The 21,295-nt window shown below is 34.3% G+C and overlaps 1 protein-coding gene across 2 annotated transcripts in view; it reads left to right on the top strand.

The window, feature by feature from the left end:
* LOC126884422 (E3 ubiquitin-protein ligase TRIM71) overlaps positions 1–18,705 on the top strand; it is a 254,659-nt gene extending 235,954 nt beyond the window's left edge. For both annotated transcript variants that reach the window (XM_050650326.1, XM_050650327.1), the window contains exon 5: positions 17,199–18,705. In XM_050650326.1, coding sequence (XP_050506283.1) covers positions 17,199–18,525 — 1,327 coding nt within the window. In that variant the 3' untranslated portion in view covers positions 18,526–18,705. The remainder of the gene's footprint in view (positions 1–17,198) is intronic.
* Positions 18,706–21,295: the final 2,590 nt, after the last annotated feature.

Genomic DNA, 21,295 nt, shown 5'->3' with positions numbered 1-21,295 from the left:
AGTCACAGCACCTTATTGTGATGACAAGTTGCTGTGATTTGTTGATGATTGAAACGCTGTTTAGACGCTGCGATATGTTGCTGTGATTTATCGCGATGTGATTGACAACAACAAGTTGAAGAGGGGAGTATTGTGTACACTTTACACCCTTCAATAAATGATAACGAGTTTTCATCCTAACAAATAGATCCTGTTACCTTCTTCATAACAAAAATATAAAGGTTGGGTATGTTATACAGGGTATTTACAAAGTTATAACCAATTTTATATGAAAATCGTAACAAGTTCAACTCACTGTATAAATAAAAATTTTTAATTTAATTTTTAATTTTTATAAAACATTCCCTATGTCTAAATTTATTAGCTTTCGATATATTCTCATTTTTCAGAGCAAATTATTAATTACGGGTCTAAAACTTTCCAAATTTTGAGTACGCCATGACTGAATTGTCTAAAACTGACAATTTACTATTAAGTACTGATTATCAATCTGGTAATAAATGTAACAATGTAGCGAATAAAGAAAGAAAAATTATTTATTAGTAATAAATTTTACAAAAAAAAACACAACCACAACATACTTACACGATTTTTGAAACAATTAAAAACTACTTTTGTGTGTAAGTGTAAGAAACAAGAAAGATAAATAATTTATTAATTATAAATTTTGCAAAAAAAAAACAAACACAAAACAAACATTTTGTGAAAACAAATAAAAACTACTTTTGTATGTAAATGTACCAGTGTAACAAATAAAGAACTAAAAATAATTTATCAGTAAAAATTTTTACAAAAAAGACATGAACTCAAAACACAACATTTTTGAAAAAATTTAAATTACAAAGTTACAAAGTTGTTCAAAATGACCGCCTAACACATTTTATGCATGTCTAAAAACGGTCATTGAATGAGTTACTTACACTACGAAGCATTTGTAAATTAACACTTCGAAATACACTTTTTATTCTATTTTTAATCTCATCTCTTGTTGTTGGAGGCATTTTATAACCTGCATTCTATTCTAAAAGTAACCCCAAAAATCAGTCCAGTTTATTAAATTCTGGTGATCTGGGTAGCCACGCTACTGGTCCATTGAAAAATAAAAATATGTATCTCGAAAACTAATAAATTTAGACATAGGGAATATTGTATACAAATTAAAGTACGGTAATGGTACTTTTCAATAGTGATATAAAATACAGGGTATCCCATTTAAATTTTACTGAGAAAATAATGTACTTGAGTTTTAACTCACACCGTACCTATGAGATATAAAGTAAATTAGCAATATCAATTAAAAATTTTGACAATAAATTAAAAAATATGGCATCAATAAACCATTGCCGTTGTGCTTATTCTTATTTATACAGTGAGTTGAACATGTTACGATTTTCATATAAAATTGGTTATAACTTTGTAAATACCCTGTATAACATACCCAACCTTTGTCTGTTTGTTATGAAGAAGGTAACAGGATCTATTTGTTGATGTAGGATGAAAACTCGTTATAATTTATTGAAGGGTGTTAAAGTGTACACAATACTCCCCTCTTCAACTTGTTGTGGTCAATCACATCGCGATAAATCACAGCAACATATCGCAGCGTCTAAACAGCGTTTCAATCATCAACAAATCACAGCAACTTGTCATCACAATTAGTTGCTGTGACTTATCGCTGTGTCTAAACGACGCTTTATGAAGGCATATGAGGCTACTACAGGATTGCTCTAGCCCTAGCCCCTCCCCTGTTCAAAATATTCCTGGAAAAATCCTGAAACCATAAAAAAGAAAGTGGAAAGGAATGGGTATACCAGTCAGGAACGAATATAAATAAGACCTAAGTTAATAATACCCTAAGTTTTGCTGACGACCAAATAGCCCGATCAAGGAACACAAAACTTTACAAAAACCTCAAAAAAATTAAAGGAAGGATGAAAATTTGGGAATAGGTAGTTGAAATTGTCTATTATTATATAAGAAAAAGTTTACAATTCTAAACCGTCTCCATTTTATAAAAATAGGGAAATAAGGGTTGGTTTTTCATTAAAAGTGCTGTATTTTAAAAATAATGAAATAATAAAAAAAATGTAACAGTGAAAAATAAAATAGTCATCAGAGTGATTTAACCTTAAAGAATGGTCTTAAATTTTTTTTTAGATCTCGATAATTTTATGAGATATAGCCTATTTTTAATAAGGGTTGAAAACCAAAAATTTTTAAAACGGTCTTATTCGGTTAGTTTTGTATCAATTAATCTGAAAATTGGTGAACACACTCTTTACAGATCTATTAAGGGCTTGAGGTTAAGATTTTCCAAAAAATTTCAAAAAAAATTTACGACCAGTGGAAAAATTTTGGAATTTTTTTTTTTTGAATTTTTGGAAAAGAACTGAAAACTTTGGTTTTTCTTGTAAGTATGTACTTACATGAACGAATTACATGCGCGTGCACGTATCCTATATTATTTTCTTTTCGAATCAAGTTAATAATTTGAAAAACTATAATTTTAAAGTACAGTGGAACCCCGTTAACTCGGATTAATCGGGACCGCGGCCGATCCGGGTTATCGAAAATCCGGGTTAGCCGGAGAAAATGGTAAAAATTAATAAAATATGGTATGCTTACAGAACTCCGTTATAATTGGCACACAGACACTGGTAAACCACGTTCGAGTTTCGCACAAAACCACACATACAAAGCGTCGCGTCGTCGAGAGTCTCATTTTTAGCTTTATTAGCTTTGCACCGATTGTCCAAACTGTCTTTTGATATCATTTTGAAACAAAAACAACATTTTTACGTTTTATTGCCATTACGTAGACAAAAAACACGCAAACACAAAATCTGAATAGATTTACGAACGATTACAGAACGGAAGCGAACAATGCGACTTTACTACACACAATACCGTCTCAATCGCAACGAAGTTATGTTATTTAATAACAGTAAAGACTAAGACCATTGTTTGAAAAAGAATTTTAATAGTCTTTTAATCTTTTCTAAACAATGCTAAGGCCGATGCCACATTATGCGTTTTGACCGGATGCGGTGAAAACGCATCCGTTTCCAACGCAACCTTACCGACCTGTCACACTATGCGTTTAGTCTGGTGCAGTTTGTAAGCGCGTACCGATGACTCAAAACGCATCCGTTTCCAACGCAACCGGACCGATCTGTCACACTATGCGTTTTCACCGGATGCGGCGGAAACGCATCCGGTCAAAACGCATAATCTGACATCGGCCTAAGACAGTTTCAAATAAATAAAGGATACTTACAGGTGCCTGTTGTTTTCGATAACACGACAATAAACGTTGTGTGCCATGAGTCATTTTTACTATGGTATATTATGTAGTTCAAATTACACAAATACGTATTATCTCTCAAATATTATATTTCAGACATTTTTATTGTTGAAATGTTTGTCTGATAATTAACTATGTATTTTGATGGGAAATAAGCCACAATTAAATTGAAAAATAATTTTATTAACATTTCGACGCCCAGATCGGCGGTCGTTGTCAAAATACAAAATATATGTCCTGAAAATCAAAATGTTTATCTGATGAAAATCGGTCCGGGTTAGCCGGACTTCCGGGTTATCGGGGGCCGACTTATCGGGGTTCCACTGTACATACTTATATTTTTAAGTTAATTATTTCAATATAAACATATAAAATGAAAATATATGTATCAAAATTTCTCAAAAAAATATTTCTTTTACTAAATATTTATTAGGTTTTCTAAAGTTCATTTAAAAATTAAATTAACTTAATTAAAAATAAATGTACTCTATTAAGAGGCTACATCAGCGCGTCATCAATATTTTTTTTCGATAGTTCTCCGAACTTTCAACAGTGCGGCAACAGTGTGTCGGCAGTACTACAGTGTCAGTGACACTATACACTATACTATCAGAAACAAAGGCACAGTCAAGTTCGATTTCTTGTTATAGATAATCGTTTTTTAGTAATTGCATTGTGACACAAAATCTAGACATGGGATAAAAAAAGTTTATTTGAAAAAACTGTATTTTTTGTTCTTCCTAAACCAGCACAGACTCGTTTTTTATATTTAATTTAATTTTAGAGTAATTTCTACATACTAACATGTTTCTTAAATTGGGCTCTGTACCACAATTATTTACTATATTGCGAATATGTGTGCCAGATATCTCGACAGAATATTCAAAATTAAAGTTGCAATCTTGGAACGCGTTTTTCGCGCGCTGATGTTGCCTCCTAAGTTAAAGGATCAAATGAGTATGAAGTACTAAAATGATAAAAGGTGCAATGAAAAATCGTTTATTGTATATCGAACTGGATCGTCACTGTTTACATTTAATTAATTAATCTAAATTATTCAAAGTTAATTTTCATCTTCGTCTGATGTAAAATTTGTGTCTGTAAAATCATAATTTTGGGTCTCTTGGCAGCTACCATCTAAACTATTATCATCTTCATCATCAGAAACTATAATGTCTTTATTTTTATGATTTGTACAATTACCAGTTTGACAACTTCCGCATGCAGCATGAAAACGTTTCTCCTCTTTTTAATACATATTTTTGTCTACATTCTAATTTCATCACAGTCCAAAATCATTTTGTGTCTATCATCTTTTCTTTCCAAACTTACACTTTTTAATGTTTCAATTCCACGTTTGACAATTACAATTTTTTCGTTATCATATTCTAAATGTTTTTCACAAATAAAACAAGAATTAATATTATTTGTTTCATTGTTCGCACTCATTGTAAATATTTACACAATTATTTTATAACAAACAGATCACTTTTATTGATAATAAGTTATAAATTCAAAAACTCAAATTCAAAAACGACAGCCGAAAACGATAACAAAACATTGCAGCGTAAACATTGTTCCTTTTTTTAGGTTATGTTCGTCTACTGTGTTTAGGAAGCGCGCCGTTTTCTCTTTTAAGCAACTTTTTCACCTGTGTTTACGTGCCCCATATTTTTACCTTTGCAATAGGCGTGTTGTATATATATGTAATATGTTATTCAAGCCTTTCTTAATATGTTCTCATATTTTCATTTAAAAAAGGCTTTCAGAAAAGAATGGCATCGATTTTATTAAAACATGACTTTTTTTGTAGTTGTTTATAATAAGTGAGCCTTATTTAAAAAGTATTTTATGCATAAGAAAAATAGATACCGCTTTCGAAAGAGTACATTTTCAAGTATCTACAAGCATATTTTTAAAGTTTTTTATGAATTTTCAACAAAGATATTATTGATCGAAATCTTGAAAATTGACTTAAAATAAAAATCAAAAAAATATTCATTTTTTATCGCCATACAAATTTTTATCCTTTAAAGTAACGTTGTGCAATTTTAAATCTAAATGTTAATTAGCCATCTTAAAACGTAAATCTAAAAGGAATTTTAATTTAAATGATGATGTAAATTTTTGTGACATAAAATATGTGTTGCTCTCAAAACTTGTATTAGTATATTTTAAAACATATTTTTCTAAATTAAAAATTTGTAATTCACAATGAAAATATATTCACGTTAAAATTGATATTTTTCTAAAGGTATTGTGTTTTTTTCGTACATTTTAATGTTTGATAAATGCCCCAAATTATCGATTTAAAAGTTTGTTAATTTTAAAATGTGACATTTTTGTTGCGCGCGCAATTCAAATAAGCGCCCCTGTTAAGTACTTTAAAAAGGGCTATAGGTTAGAAACGAATCAAGATGCAAACAAAGTTTTTAGTCAAAATGTTAGGATAAAAGTACCTTGATGATTTCTAAATAATTTTTTTTGTTATTATTGCCTTATTTTCCGAAATACAGCACTTTTAATGAAAAACCAACCCTTATTTCCCTATTTTTGTAAAATGGAGGGGGTGTAGAATTGTAAACTTTTTTTTATAAAATAATAGACAATTTCAACTACCTGTTCCCAAATTTTCATCCTTCCTTTATTTTTTTTTTGGTCAGATTGTTCTTTGATCGGGCTAAAATGGTGATCGCACAAGACGAAGGTGATCTCAGTTTTATGATGAGAAAACTGGAACAGGAATATACAAAGAATGGGATGGAAATAAACCTAAAGAAAACTAAATATGTACCTAACAACGGAGAATACAGAAATAAAACAGCTGGAAATAGAGGAAGGTAAACAAATCAGAGGAACAGACAAGTACAAGTAGGTATATAGCTTTCATACTATCAAACAAAGGAACAACGGAAGATGATATAAAAAATAGACTAGGTCAAACAAGAGAACATACGAAAATTGAACCCGGTACTGTGGGATAAGAACATCAGCATAAAAATAAGAAGAAGAATATATAATACCATAACAAGAAACTTATGGGTGTGAAAATTGGACAATAAATAAGAAAAACAAAAACAAAATAAAAACAGAGATATTAGATATTAGAGATTAGATATTAGAGATAAACAGAGATATTAGAGATTCTAAGGAGAAGCTGAAGAGTAACAAGAAGAGGTGGAATGAATAACATAGAGATTAAGAGAAAAATGGGAGTGAACGAGTGAATATAATAGAAAACATCGAACAGAAGAGATTAACCTGGTACGGACATGTCAGAAGAGCAGACCAAAATCGTTGGATAAATAGAATAAAAGAGTGGAGCCCGATAGGAAAAAGGAAGAGAGGCAGGCTCCGAAGATCCTTTAGAGATGAAGTGGGCGAAGCAATGGAGAGAAGAAATCTACAGGAAGGGAACGGGCAAAACGGCATTAACTAGAGAGAACGGTTGTGTGAAGGAATACAGTGAAAACTGTGGAAATCCTAACAATAAGCCCAGAGAGAACAAACATAAGAGTCCTTATCTATTTCTTTTCTCTTTACACATCTCTGTTCTGCTCTTCTGCGCAGCTGATCGTAATTCTTTTAAGGTCGTCCGTCTATCTATATACAGTCTTCCCCTGATTTGCTTGTCTGCCTTTGATCTTCACCCAAGCAATTGTTTGCTTCATCTGCCGTCCCTAGTTATTGTAACCTCTTCCTCGTATGTTCCTCTTCTCTCCATTTTCGCCTTGTATTGCTTTCTACAATGTTTTCTATTCTGGTTTGTCTACTAATTTTCCCGTTTCTTGTCCTATCCCTGAAGCTTATTCCAAGCATCCATCTCTGTAGTTTAGTCTAGTTCGTCACATTTATTTAGAATAATTCTCTTATTACTTCATCTCACCTATAAAATTCTCTAAATAACTATGTTCAAAAATATTAAAATTATCACAAAATAGACATAAATATCTGGATAAAATATTCAATTAAGGCAAATAAGTGTCGTATGAAACATCAGATATTGATAAGTTATTGTCATAATACATGCGAGATGTCTTGTTGCTTACTCTTGTATACTTTTCTCTTTACATAACTGCCAAGTCCTGTCTTTAATCAATTAACTTCGTAAAAACATAAGTGAACGATTAGGGCTTCTAATCGTCCAAGTGTGGCTTACTTCTTGAGCCAGGGTACAGAAAACAACCGGTACAGCTGTTTTCTCAGATGGATTTTCTGTGGTTCCTTCGATAGTGGTATATTTCCAGAGGTAGAGGTTCAATTTTATTATGTAATGAGTCAAAACACTGCTAGTACTTCAATATGAATGTATTATATTACTACCAAAAAAACATTATTCGAATGGTATCGATGTTAACAATGGTTGAAATCATTTATTTGCTCTGAATCGTAATGAAAACGTACAACTTACAGTTTTTGAAATCGTGTGTGTGCTGTGCAATCGACCACTTCGGTCGGCAGTTGAAAGTGGAAGATATCTAGTTTTGGGTGTGCAGGAAACTCGTAGGTTCAAAAGGTTGGCCAAAACAGGTCAAGATAGTGGCGCTACGAGGGGAAAGAGGTATGAGCGTTGTTGCCAAGATCAGATGGTTGATTAAATTTAAACATAGTCCCCGGCCGTTGAATGTCCCATTCAATAATGAGGTAAAGAAAACGAAAGGAACGATTTCTATCGAATAAACTAGAATGCGAGAAAAATACAAAAAAAAACCTAAGATGTGTAAAAGAACATAAGCGAAAACAAAAATAAAGCAAAAGCAATCCAAGGATTAAGGATTTTGAGGCAAGGGGCAGAGCTTTGTGATGGGCCTGATGAAGACTCCTTTACTGGTGCGAATCCGTACAGCCCTGACCTTTCCGTCCAAACCAGGAAATATTTCTAATATTCTGGCCAAAGGCCACTTGAGAGGGGGGTCTCATCTTCTTTTAAGAGAACAAGATCGTTTGTTTTCAAATTTTCCTTAATTTGAGACCACTTGGGCCGTCCCTGTAGTCTGTTCCAATATTCCAAATAGAATCTCTTCCAAAAATGCTGTTGAAGCTGAGTACAGCGCTGAAAGAGGTTGAGTCTATTCTCGGATATGTGAGTGATTTCTTGTTCAAGGTAAGAAGTAAGTGTCGTGCCTATAAGGAAGTGTCCAGGAGTCGGGCATTTTAAGTCGGCACGGTCACTAGAGAGAGGGCAAATTGGCCTGGAATTTAATATAGCCTCTATCTGAATTAGTATAGTGGCGTGTTCTTCAAAGGTCAAATGAGCGTTGCCTAATATTCGACGAATGTGAAGTTTGGTCGATTTTATGGCGGATTCCCAGATTCCTCCCCAATGAGGACTGTGAGGGGTATCCATTTTCATTTTATTAGGTTTTCTGATGCAAAGTTTTAAATTAAAGTGGAATTGTTAGAGGTTTTGAGGAAGTCGTGCAACTCACGAAGACAGTTGTTTGCGCCGGTAAAGTTGGTACCATTGTCGCTGAATATAACAGAGGGATTCCCTCTACGAGCAATAAACCGTTTAAGCGCTAGTAAAAAGGAGTCACTAGAGAGAGAAGATACGAGCTCAATGTGTACAGCCCTTGTGGTCATGCACACAAAAAGTGCCACCCAACATTTTGTGAGAGGGGCCTTGCGAAGGTGACATGATCTTATCATCAGTGGTCCACCATAGTCGGTTCCAACATTTTGAAAGGGGCGTGTAGTCGAAACTATTTCCCTTGGCAAATCGGACATGATTTGCTGTGCAGGTTGAGCGCGAAATCTAAAACAAATGGAGCAGTTTCGGATAATTTTCTTAAATTCCCTTAGGCCATTCAAAAGCCAGAATTTTTGTCTGACGTTGGAAAGTAAGGCTTGTGGTCCAACATGACCAAGTCTAATATGTTGGTGTGAAAGTAGTAAAGTGGTTACATGTGATTTAAAGGGAAGTAAAATAGGGTGTTTGTGGTATTCTAGAATGTCTGCATTTTTTAAACGTCCACCGACGCACAAAAAACCAGAGTGATTTATAAATGGGCTAAGTGACACCACGTTTTTATTAGATAGTGGTTTACTACTTACGGGTTCCGAGATTTCTGAATTAAAGTATTGGTGTTGAATAGTTTTGCAAATAAAATTAGTGGACGTTAGGATTTCATCTACAGATAGGGGACCGGTAAGGGTTTTAGTGGGAAATTTAGAGTTATGAGTAAATCTGTGAACATATGCTATGGCGTGCACTAGTCTTGAAAATTTTGAAAATCTTAGGAAGATTTTATACCAAAAATTTTCTTCGGTATGGGGAAAATTTTTAGTGATAAGAAGTGAGATTTTCCTCTCTTCTGGTAAGTTACATTCGTCAAATTTTTCATTAAAGTAAGTGAGGTTTAGGTTGGGGTCTTGCAGAAATCAAGGGCCTGACCACCATAGATCTAAATTTAAAATGTTTTGAGCCAATAATCCTCGAAATGGGGAGTCTGCTGCATTTTCTGCAGATTTTACGTGGCGCCAGTGAAAGGTATTTGTCAATTCAGTGATTTGAGCAACTCGATTGGAAACAAAGGTATTCCAGCGGGACGCATGAGATTGTATCCACGATAGTACTATTTTTGAATCGCTCCATAGATTGACGCTAGAGAATGACAGTTTGTTTTCATATATTGATATGATTCGGTTGGTGAGTTTTGCGAGGAGTAGCATAGCACAGAGTTCGAGTCTAGGTAGGGTAGTTGTCCTGATAGGCCTAGATTTTCCGGTAACCAGTAGGTATGCAGGAAACTGTGTTATCAGAGTATAATGTACGAAAATAAATGCATGCTGCATAAGCTTTTTCGCTACTGTCAGCAAATCCATGAATTTGTATGTTTGTGATTTTCCTATTAAGAAATATACAGCGCGTGGGATTTTTAATGATTTTAAGTGAGGTATATTATTTACAAAAATTCTCCATTCCTTTTCTAAGGAGGGAGGCAAGATACCATCCCAATCCATTCGTTCGAGGAAAAGTTTCTTAATGAATAACTTTCCATGTAGATTCACTGGAGTTATTAACCGCAAGGGGTCATACATTTTGGCTAAAGTGGATAGAGCAGTTCTTTTTGTAACGTGAGTGTCAGTTGGGAGTTCAGGTACTGAAATTGAGAGTGTATCTGGAGAAGGGTTCCATGAAAGTCCTAAATTAGAGGCTTTATTAGAGGCATTTTCGATTTGTATATCATACGAAGTGGGTTGATCATTATTGCAATATTTTTCAGTAAACCTTTTAGAATGGGAAACCCATTTGTGAGTTGAAATGCAAGCACTGCCTAGAACGGTATTTAATTCGTGATAAGTGGTTTCTAAGTCAGTTTCAGTTTCGACACCGCAGAGGATGTCGTCTACGTAAGTTTGTGTAAGTAGGGCTTCACAAGCAAGAGGGTATTTTTGTATATCAGTGGATGTTCTTTTATTGCCCGGGTAGCTAAGAAACTTGAAAATCTGAGGCCGTACGTCACGCTAGTAAGTTCAACGCACTCAAGGGGTTTAGAGTTCATTTTTTAAATATCAGCGGTAGAAACAAGTTGGGGTATTCTAAAGCGGCAAAGAATGTCAAATAGATCAGGTTGTATTTTGTGGACCTGGAAGCATAATGTCATTTAAGGAGGTTCCAGAGGAAGATTTGCAAGATCCATCAAAACGACGCGTAATCGAGTGCTAGTACTGCTCTCTTTTATAACGCAATGATGGGGCAAAAAGTATTTGTGTTCAGATAAATTATTATATAGTGTGAGTGGAATATATCGTGCGTGATTAAGTGTAATGTATTCATCGATAAACCCTTTGTATTCAATAAATAAAGAATTATTTAATTGGAATTTCCTTTCCAAACCTTCGAATCGTTTTTTAGCGATAAGGAAAGAGTCACCTAGTTCGGTATGCTCTGAGGGGCATTTAAGGGGGAGATCGACTTGGAATCGTCCGTTTTCTAAAATTTTAAAGTTTTTCTTGAAGTCAAGTTCTGCAATTTCTTCAGTAGGGGTGAGAAGTTTTTTAGTGGGTAATTCTTTCATTTCCCAGAATTTGGGAAGAAGTGAGTTAAGCGAAAAAGTGTTTTCGGAGATAATGTTAGAAAGTTTGAGTAAATAGGGATACTCTTTTATTTTGTGGATGATTATAAGGTACACTACCTGCGACAATCCAACCGAAAAAGGTGTTTTGAAGTACATGGAGATTTTTTCCTAATCTTACGATGCCATCTGTAATAAGTTCGTAATACTTGTCAGCTCCTATCAAAATGTCAATATTTGAAGTTGAGAAGAAGTCATTGTCGGCTAAAGAAATGTTGTGTGGTATTTCGAGTAATTCTAAGGGTATGTGCGTTTGCGGCAGTGGGGTAGTTATTCTATCAAGTACGTAACAAGACATATTAAGCTTATTGCTTGTATTATTAGGCGAGAATATTGTAAGATCTGCCATTTCGTTGGACATAATTGAGATCTGGGCAATTCCAGAAATTTGAAGTGGTTGTTGGTAAGTTTTACAGCTAATTTTTTCGAACAGTTTCCTTGATATGAAGCTACTTTGACTGGCATTATCGAGAAGCGCCTTAACCGTTATCATATGACCTGATTTTGATCGAAGGGTTACTTTAATTGTTGCTAATAGAACATTACAAGGGTTAGCTGAAAATGTGGGTTCGCCTGTGGAATTTAGAGATACCGCTGTAACGAACTCGGGGTGTGAGTTATTGCCAGAAGAGGATGGCATGTTGTCGTATTCTGTGTGTGGTTTATTAGAAGAGTTTAAATTAGGGTTTGACTGTTCTGGAGTTTGACGGTTATGGTTTGAGTTTTGATGACGATAATTATGATGTTTTCTGGAATTGGCTTCAGAATGGGTTTGAGTTGAATTGTATCTCCAATTATGTTGATTGCCCTGAGGATTGGTAGTTCTTTGGCCTTGAGGTGTGCTTGAATTTTGAGATTGCTGTGAGAAGTTGGTGTGGGTTTTTTGTATGTGCAAGATGGTGTGGTGTTTCTTAGAGCAGTTGGAACAAGTTCTAGAGATGCACTCATTGTAAGAATGTTTTGTGCCCAAACAATTTGTGCACATGTGCTGAGAGTGTGTGAAGTTTAATTTATCAGAGTGCGATAGAGATGAACAGGCTGGACAACGATATATTTTATGAGAGGAGTCATTGCAATATATGCATTTAGAAGTGGAGGAATTATTGTAGGTGGCATTGGTGTGAAGAGAGGTAGCGCGGGAGAATTTCGGAATAAGTTTTTCCGTTTTATAGTCACGTGAGTCATTTAAATCGCCCAATAAAATGCATCTATCTTCTAGAATGTCTAGAAACTCGTCTAATGTATGTAGTTCAGATTTGGTTCGTTTTTCTCCGTATTGTTTTTTCGAGTTGTAGTCAATTTTTCGTGATTAGATGTAAACTAGTATGATATCCCAAGTATCTACGGGAATGTCTAAGTTTTTCAAAGATTGTATGTGTTTTCTTATTGTGGTTATGAAATCTCTGAGATTTTGAGCATTAGCCTTAGTAAGAGCAGGGTAGTCCAAAATGGATTTTAAGTGAGCGTTAATTATGCTTAAGTTGTTGGAGTAGCGTTTTTCTAGGAGGTCAAGAGCAATGTTAAAGTTATCGTGGGTTAGTTCTACGGAGTCAATTAAGGCGAGAGCTTCATTTTTTAGCGAAGATTTCAGGTATATGAACCGTTGGATATTTGTTAGAGAGGGGTTGTCAATTATCAGACTGGTGAAAAGTTGGAGGAAAGATGTCCATTCATCATAGTTTCCTGAAAAGATTTGGAGAGATAGTTGAGACAATTTTACATTAGTAGGCGTGGTTAATGTGACAGTGGGAGTTTGATTGACAAGAGTGGGTAGATTTGACTCTACGAGAGATCTGCACCTTTCGCGTAATAAAGATAAAAATATTTAAAATAATTGCCTTCCATAGCATCACGATTTTCAGAAGCATCGGCAACGTCACTAGTCTGCTCTATGTCATCTTGTATTTCGTTATAGCGTTCAAAGTTTTTAATTATTGCTTGTTCTCTCAACTGCATTTCTGTTACGGTTAATTGTGAGGCCAAAATCTTATCACACCAATTATACGCTCGCGTTAAGCCTGACTTTGCCGTTGCTCGCTGCTTCTTCAGTGCCTCCATTATTAATCAAGTACAGTAATTAATATAAGCAAGTATGATATGAAAATTAAATCAAAAACACCCTAAAATCACTGCGTAATAAAAAATTAAAAATAAGCGCCCTGAAAGAGAAAACAAAAACCACAAGTTCAATAAAAATAAAAATAAATGTAAATTTTTCAACGTGTTAATGTATGTAGTATGTATTTATAAAAAATGGTTAAAAGTACATGGAGGCATTGTGAAGTAAGTGTAGTATTTACGATTGTGTAAAAATGTTTAAAAATATTTATTCAGTGAAATTTCATAATTTGATTCAAAGTGAAAAGTTAGAAAATTTGGTGATAATTCAAAATATTTAAGAGTTCAAAGAGCAAATAAATGTTTGTGTAATCCTTAAAACTACTTGTTACAATGAATTGGCAAGTTTTAAAATTAATTATTATAAAAGTTTTTTATTTATGCAAAATAAATGTCTTTTTATTTTCCCTGTATGTCGAAATCGTTCGCCAGGTATCTTGTTTAAATAGTGGTTCCAGTTTCCAAACCGACTGGTTTTGAAATCGCCGTCGACGCGCCGTGGCTAGGCGAAACGTGGTAATGTAGAGTATGATATTTTAAAATATTTGCGGTGAAGGGCTATTATTAATTATTATTATAAACCCTGATTTTTGCATCGGTGAGAAGGACCATGAACGATTAGGGCTTCTAATCGTCCAAGTGTGGCTTACTTCTTGAGCCAGGGTACAGAAAACAACCGGTACAGCTGTTTTCTCGGATGGATTTTCTGTGGTTCCTTCGATAGTGGTATATTTCCATAGGTAGAGGTTCAATTTTATTATGAAATGAGTCAAAACACTGCTAGTACTTCAATATAAATGTATTATATTACTACAAAAAAAAACATTATTCGAATGGTATGTCGATGTTAACAATGGTTGAAATCATTTATTTGCTCTGAATCGTAATGAAAACGTACAACTTACAGTTTTTGAAATTGTGTGTGTGCTGTGGTCGGCGGTTGAAAGTGGAATAGATCTAGTTTTGGTTGTGCAGGAAACTCGTAGGTTCAAAAGGTTGGCCAAAACAGGTCAAGGTCAAGATAGTGGCGCTACGAGGGAAAAGCGTTATGAGCGTTGTTGCCAAGATCAGATGGTTGATTAAATTCAAACACATAAGAAATATACTGTTAAGTTTAAAATATCCTAAAAGAACAAAACATTTACTGTTTAGCTAATCCATCTTGTCTTACATGTTTAAGCTTGAGACTGCACAAGAGTATTAAATAACATTATTCAATAAAAATAACAAATAATGAAATATGCACTGTTTCAATATGAGATCTTAAGCATTGATCATAAATAAGTATGTACTTTCTAATTTTCTTACACATTACCTTCGATTGAACTGAGCACTATCGGGCTTAATTGTAACAGAATTTGGCTTGTAGATACGTCAGTCAAATCTTGAAACCTATAAATAATACAGTGACAACGAGAGTCGGGTCGACGGTGAGAAGAAGAATAAAGTAAAAGAGTGAAAGTAAAAAAAATATATTAAGATTTAAATAATTTTAACTTATGGTACCAAATTAAATTGGTTAATTCGACCAAACAAAAGTGGTGACCAAATTGCAGCTTCTTCCGCAAATTGTGAAATAGTATGGTATAGTTAGACCCAAACCCAGACATCCAAAGTAAAAGTTATTCTCCAACATGGACATTGTTCTATATGGTCCACATAATATTCAGAAAAAAGTCACACCATTTTGAGCGTCGGGTTTGGGGGGGTGGGGGAGAGGGGAGAAATCTGCAAATTCGTAGTTTTTTAGGTTTTTCGTCAATATTTCTAAAACTAAGCGGTTTAGCATGAACAATCCTCTACACAAAATTGTTCTACATTAAATTTGAAATAAAAAAGGCCCTATGCATAACCCTTCTAAAATAAACGGTTCCAAAGTTACGGAGGTAGTATAGTATAATTGGTCCAAAAAAAGGCCTAACCCAGACATCCAAAGTAAAAGTTTTCCTTCAACACCAAATTGTTCTAAATGGTCCACATATTGTTCAGTAAAAAATTACACCATTTTGAGCGTCCAGTTTGGGGGGGGGGAGATGGGGGAGAAGTCGGTAAATTAGTAGTTTTTTTAGGTTTTTCGTCAATATTTCTAAAACTATGCTTTAGCGTAAGGAGTGTTCTATAGAAAAATATTCTACATATAATTTAAAACAAAAAAGGTTCTATACAGAATTGTTATAAAAGCAACGGTTCCAGAGTTACGGAGGGTGAAAAGTGGAGGTTTTCGATACTTTTTATATTTACCGATTTCTCTCCCCTCTCCCTCGTAAACCCGACGCTCAAAATGGTGTGACTTTTTTCTGAATATTATGTGGACCATATAGAACAATTTGGTGTTGGAGAATAACTTTCACTTTGGATGTCTGGGTTTTTGGTATAGTTATATCATAAATATTGCCCAATAAATATAAAAAGTATCGAAAACTTCGACTTTCACCCTCTGTAACTCTGGAACCTTTGATTTTATAACAATTATGTATAGAACATATTTTGTTTTAAATTTCATGTGGAACATTTTTGTATATAACATTGTTTACGCTAAAGCATAGTTTTAGAAATATTGACGAAAAACTTAAAAACACTACTAATTTAACCGCTTCTCTCCCATCTCCCTCCCAAACCGGACGCTCAAAATGGTGTAACTTTTTACTGAACAATATGTGGACCATATAGAACATTTTGGTGTTAAAGGAAAACTTTTACTTTGGATGTTTTGGTTAGGCCTTTTTTTGGGCCAGTTATACTATACTACCTCCATAACTTTGGAACCATTCATTTTAGAAAGATTATGCATAGGGCCTTTTTTATTTCAAATTTAATCTAGAACAATTTTGTATAGAAGGTTATTCATGCTAAACCGCATAGTTTTAGAAATATTGGCGAAAAACAAAAAACTAGGAATTTACCGATTTCTCCCCCCTCTCCCCCCCAAACCCGACGCTCAAAATGGTGTGACTTTTTTCTGGACATTGTGTGGACCATATAGAACAATTTGGTGTTGAAGGATAACTTTCACTTTGGATGTCTGGGTTATGCCATCTTTTGGATCAACTATACTATACTAAAAACGAATATTCACAACACAAATTCTAACGGAAAAGTGACTAGGATACCCAGAGTAAACCTATTTATAGGAAGATATTCAAATAGAAAATTAGCTGTTGGATTGGCGGGTGCTCTAAACTTCTGGAACTGTAAGAATATTAAATAACAGAATATTTTTCAAACGGAACGTGATGAAACTGAACTAACCCAAATAACGATTATTTTGTACAGATGAATTACAAATGAATAATAAAACATAAAAGAGATTAGGTACATTTCGGTAGAACTACTAAAGAACTATAAAAGAATATTTATTTGGTAAGCCGCAAGGTTTTTTTATTGGATAAAAGGTTACGATAATAATTTTATTAAGGTTACGATATTTTATTAGGAAGTATTCTAACAAGTTATAATAATAATTTATATTTTTTTTATTTCTCCGGAAATAAAACTTCGAATTATTATAACCTATATTTATTTAATTTTCTCATCAATTTACGCTATACCTACCTAGTTTCGCCAATCAATCATTTTTAATTTTATTCTTTTTTATCACTCCACTACCTCAACATTTTCATCTGTGACAATTTGGATATCTTTCAATTAGTCTACGCTGCTTTAAATACACAATAAAATATTGTTTATTTTTTTTTTAGATATATAGCTGCTTTAGAAGAAAGAGAAATCGAACTCCTACAACGAATTGATCAAACACGCCAAATAAAAGGGAAATTACTCATGTCACAAGTGGAAAATCTTCGAATGGCCTTAACAAAATTATCCTGCATTTCCGATATTTTAAATGAATCTGTAGACTCAGCCAATAGTTTCGACCTGATAGCTGTAAATGAAAAAGCTGTAAATGAACTCAAGCAAATCCGCGCACTGAGACCAGAGCTTATACCTTGTGAAGATGACGGTATCATGTTCCTACCGCCAGATAATGGCTTTTTGCGTGCAATATCCTCTATAGGTAGTCTAACTGTTAATTCTTCTTTAATGTCTTCCAGAGTAGTCAGACCTCCCGTCATTAAAGAACCGCAGCTATTTGTCAAACTTCCACGAGAAGTGAAAGATGAACCGCTTAGAAATCGTCCTATATATGGTGTTAATCATGTGGTAGCTAAAGATACTGGTCCTTTACCAACTTTGTCATTTGGTACCGAAGGAGAGGCTGACGGTCAACTTTGTAGACCTTGGGGAGTTTGTTGTAATCATTTGGGAAACATAATCGTCGCGGATCGCAGCAACAATCGCATACAAATATTTAGTTCTACTGGCAAGTTTTTGTTTAAATTTGGAAGTCAAGGGACAGCACCTGGACAATTTGATAGACCTGCAGGAGTAACAGTTAATCATCATGGCCATATAATTGTAGCTGACAAAGACAATCACCGTATACAGGTTTTTAACTCGGATGGGACGTTTATTTTAAAATTTGGAGAAAAGGGAACAAGAAATGGACAATTTAACTACCCTTGGGATGTTGCTTGTAATTCATTAGGACAGATTATTGTATCTGATACCAGAAATCATCGCATACAACTTTTCACTAGTGAAGGAACTTTCTTAAATAAGTATGGCTTTGAAGGATCTTCGACCATGTGGAAGCATTTCGATTCACCGCGAGGTGTTTGCTTTACACCAAAAGGTAACATAATTGTGACAGACTTCAACAATCATAGATTAGTTGTGGTGGACCAGCATTTTCATCAGGCACAATTCTTGGGCCAAGAAGGTTCTAGTTTTAAACAGTTTCTACGACCTCAAGGAGTTGTTTGTGATGACGAAGGTAATATAGTGGTAGCAGATTCAAGAAATAATCGAATACAAGTATTTGAAAGTAGTGGAAACTTTCTATGGAAAGTCGGACGCGTCGGTAGAGGTCCAGGGGAGCTGGATAGACCCAGTGGAATTTGTTTAAATCCTGAGGGTCGAATTGTGGTTGTGGATTTCGGAAATAACCGGGTACATGTGTTTTAGATTAATTTTATTTTTGGCTAGGCCAAAATTTGTTTTTCTTTTTCTAAGTTTTAGCAATAAGGTAGATAATTGCTGATGCACTTATTTCATGTTTTAATATATTTACGTATTTGGTTGGTCCATATATGGACAATTTTATGTATTTAAAAATATGAATACATATATGTATTTTATATTTTACATTTTCTTTTATGATACATGTAAACCTTAAATTGCAAACTATAGTCCGTCCGCTATAACTTTTCCCATGCGGTATGATTCATTTTCAATCAAATTAAGTCAAAACAGAAAGTGAAACGTACGCCGATGTGTGTAGTATATACAGTGCTAGTCAAAAGTCCGTACCCCCCCTCGTATGTTTTGAACGGTTATACCTATAATAGTGAAATTTGGAGGAAGGAAATAAACGGACGTAAGCTTCTTAACTAGTCATGACAGGTGACGTAATAGTGACAGATGACTTTACAGCGCCACTGTGACAGATAATTTTAAATGGGACCTTATGGCAAGTGATACCTCGTTTGAAAGGTATTGAAAATACCTGTTCAGTCATACTAATTTTGTTTGAGTTTAAGCTAATTTTAATGAATAAATGAAATAAATATAAAATTGTAGTTTCGCATTTAATTAATAAAAATTCAAAGTTCCGCCTATGATTATTTATCAAAAAGGTTGACGTTGACGCAAAAACTACTAGAGAATTAAAAAACGTCAAATTTTTTGACAAAAAAACCATAGGCGGACATTTGAATTTTTATTAATTAAATGCGAAACTACAATATTATGTTTATTTAATTTATTCACCAAAATCAAAATCAACTTAAACCCAAAAAAATTGGTATGACTGAATCGGTATTTTGAATACCTTTCAAACGAGGTATCACTTGCCATAAGGTCCTATTTAAAATTATCGGTCACAGTGGCTCTGTAACATCATCTATCACTATTATGTCACCTGTCATGACTAGTTAAGAAGTTTACGTTCGTTTATTTCCTCCCTCCAAATTTCACGTTTATAGGTATAACCGTTCAAAAGATAAGAGGGGGGGGGTACGGACTTTTGACTAGCACTGTATATAGTATACAGTATACAAAATGTATATATGTTACAGTTCAAGTTGATTCTCAGTTAGAGTTGACTCCAACTAGTTGGAGTCGACTCCAACTGAAACGAGCAGTAAAAGTTGATTTTAAAAATTTAAATCAACTTTTACTAGTTGGAGTTGACTCTTCCTGGATCGATTCAGTAAATGTTGATTATACGAGAATCTCAAGTGCATTTTTGATGAGTGTGCGTTTCTTTGTTTTGACCGTTTCATCTACTTGTTAGTATAGCCTGTAACGTCGCCCCCGTTAGGTAAATTATTCTGATTCGATATTTTGCACAAACTTACTCAAAGAAATACATCCGTATAACAATCCTTATAACAAATACACAGGGTGTCACGCGGTACCGCGGTCGAAAAATTGTTTAACCAATTTTCGTTAACCAAATTCACAAAAATAATTTTTATCTACTCTATTTCATATTATGTAAAGCAGCGGTTCTCAATCTGTGGTACATGTACCACTGGTGGTACATATCATTATTTGCGGTCCTGCCAAAGACAAACCATTTTCATTTCCAATAATGACACGAGCCGTCTCACCGTGCCTCGGAGAGCACGTTAAGCCGTCGGTCCCCCTGGGCTAGTGTACATCGACACTAGTTACTTGAAACAGGGTTAAAGATATAATTGGCGCCGGAACTGCCCGAAAGGCAAAAATGCCATACGATATTATATATTATGAAAGTCAGAAACTAAAAAAATCAAAAATTAAAGCTACCTCTATAAGATCCTGAAAAAATTTTTGTCATTATTTCATTAATAAGATATTATTTTTAATTATCAACAATGAGCGCTAAGCGTGTATTGAGGCGGCCGTCAATGTGAGTGCGAGTGAGATTCACCATTGGACGGCCGGAATGGTGCATCTCTTTAGCACTCACCCTTGACGGCCGCCTAATACGCACTTAGCGCTCATTGTTAATAATTAAAGATAAAGCTTGGTAATAAAATACAGTCCTCTCTCTCTATAACGATATGCAAGGGACCGAGAATTTTCATCGTTATAAGGAGAGATCGTTATACAGAGAGAGAGAGAGAAAAAAATCGTTATTGTAATAGTAATCATACTGTACTAAATAACTTGTGTTAATTTTCTCTATTGCCCGAGTTATCGATAACTTTTCTTTAACCGAGAGTACTCTACGCTTTTTCGAAAACATCTTGACTGTTCACAGACCGAGATACAACCGAAATTGAAACTTAGAAGTCGTCAATAGTCAATAGAGGACAGCATCTGTGTGAAAACAGTTAAGGCACACCGCCCGAACGATAAAAGCGTGTAATACTCAACTTTCTGCATATCGGATTGAAATTTGAACCACCAAATGTTTGCTAAATTAGAGCCACAAAATGAATCACTCACTAATCACTTTGTATCAAGTTGCACCTACGCTAGAGCTTTTTCAGTTATTCCCTGTGTTTCAATTAAGTGTTATCTTTAATTGGTAAAATTCTCACGGTTTAGTTATCTTAGTTATTGCCAAACGCAAATGGTTATGAGTTGTTTCTTGAAAAGTGATGTCATCGAATATTGAAAAGTTATCGTTATAAAGAGAGAACGATATCGGTATAGAGAAAGAATTAAATTGTCCTTATGACGAACCAAACAATGTTTAGTATTTTGATCGTTATAGAGGAATTATCGTTATATAGGTCACTCT

Source organism: Diabrotica virgifera, chromosome 5 (genome assembly GCF_917563875.1).
Source record: "Diabrotica virgifera virgifera chromosome 5, PGI_DIABVI_V3a".
NCBI classification, from domain to species: Eukaryota; Metazoa; Arthropoda; class Insecta; order Coleoptera; family Chrysomelidae; genus Diabrotica; species Diabrotica virgifera.
Note: the sequence above shows the minus strand (reverse complement) of the source record. Positions and strands in the feature narration are given on the sequence as shown.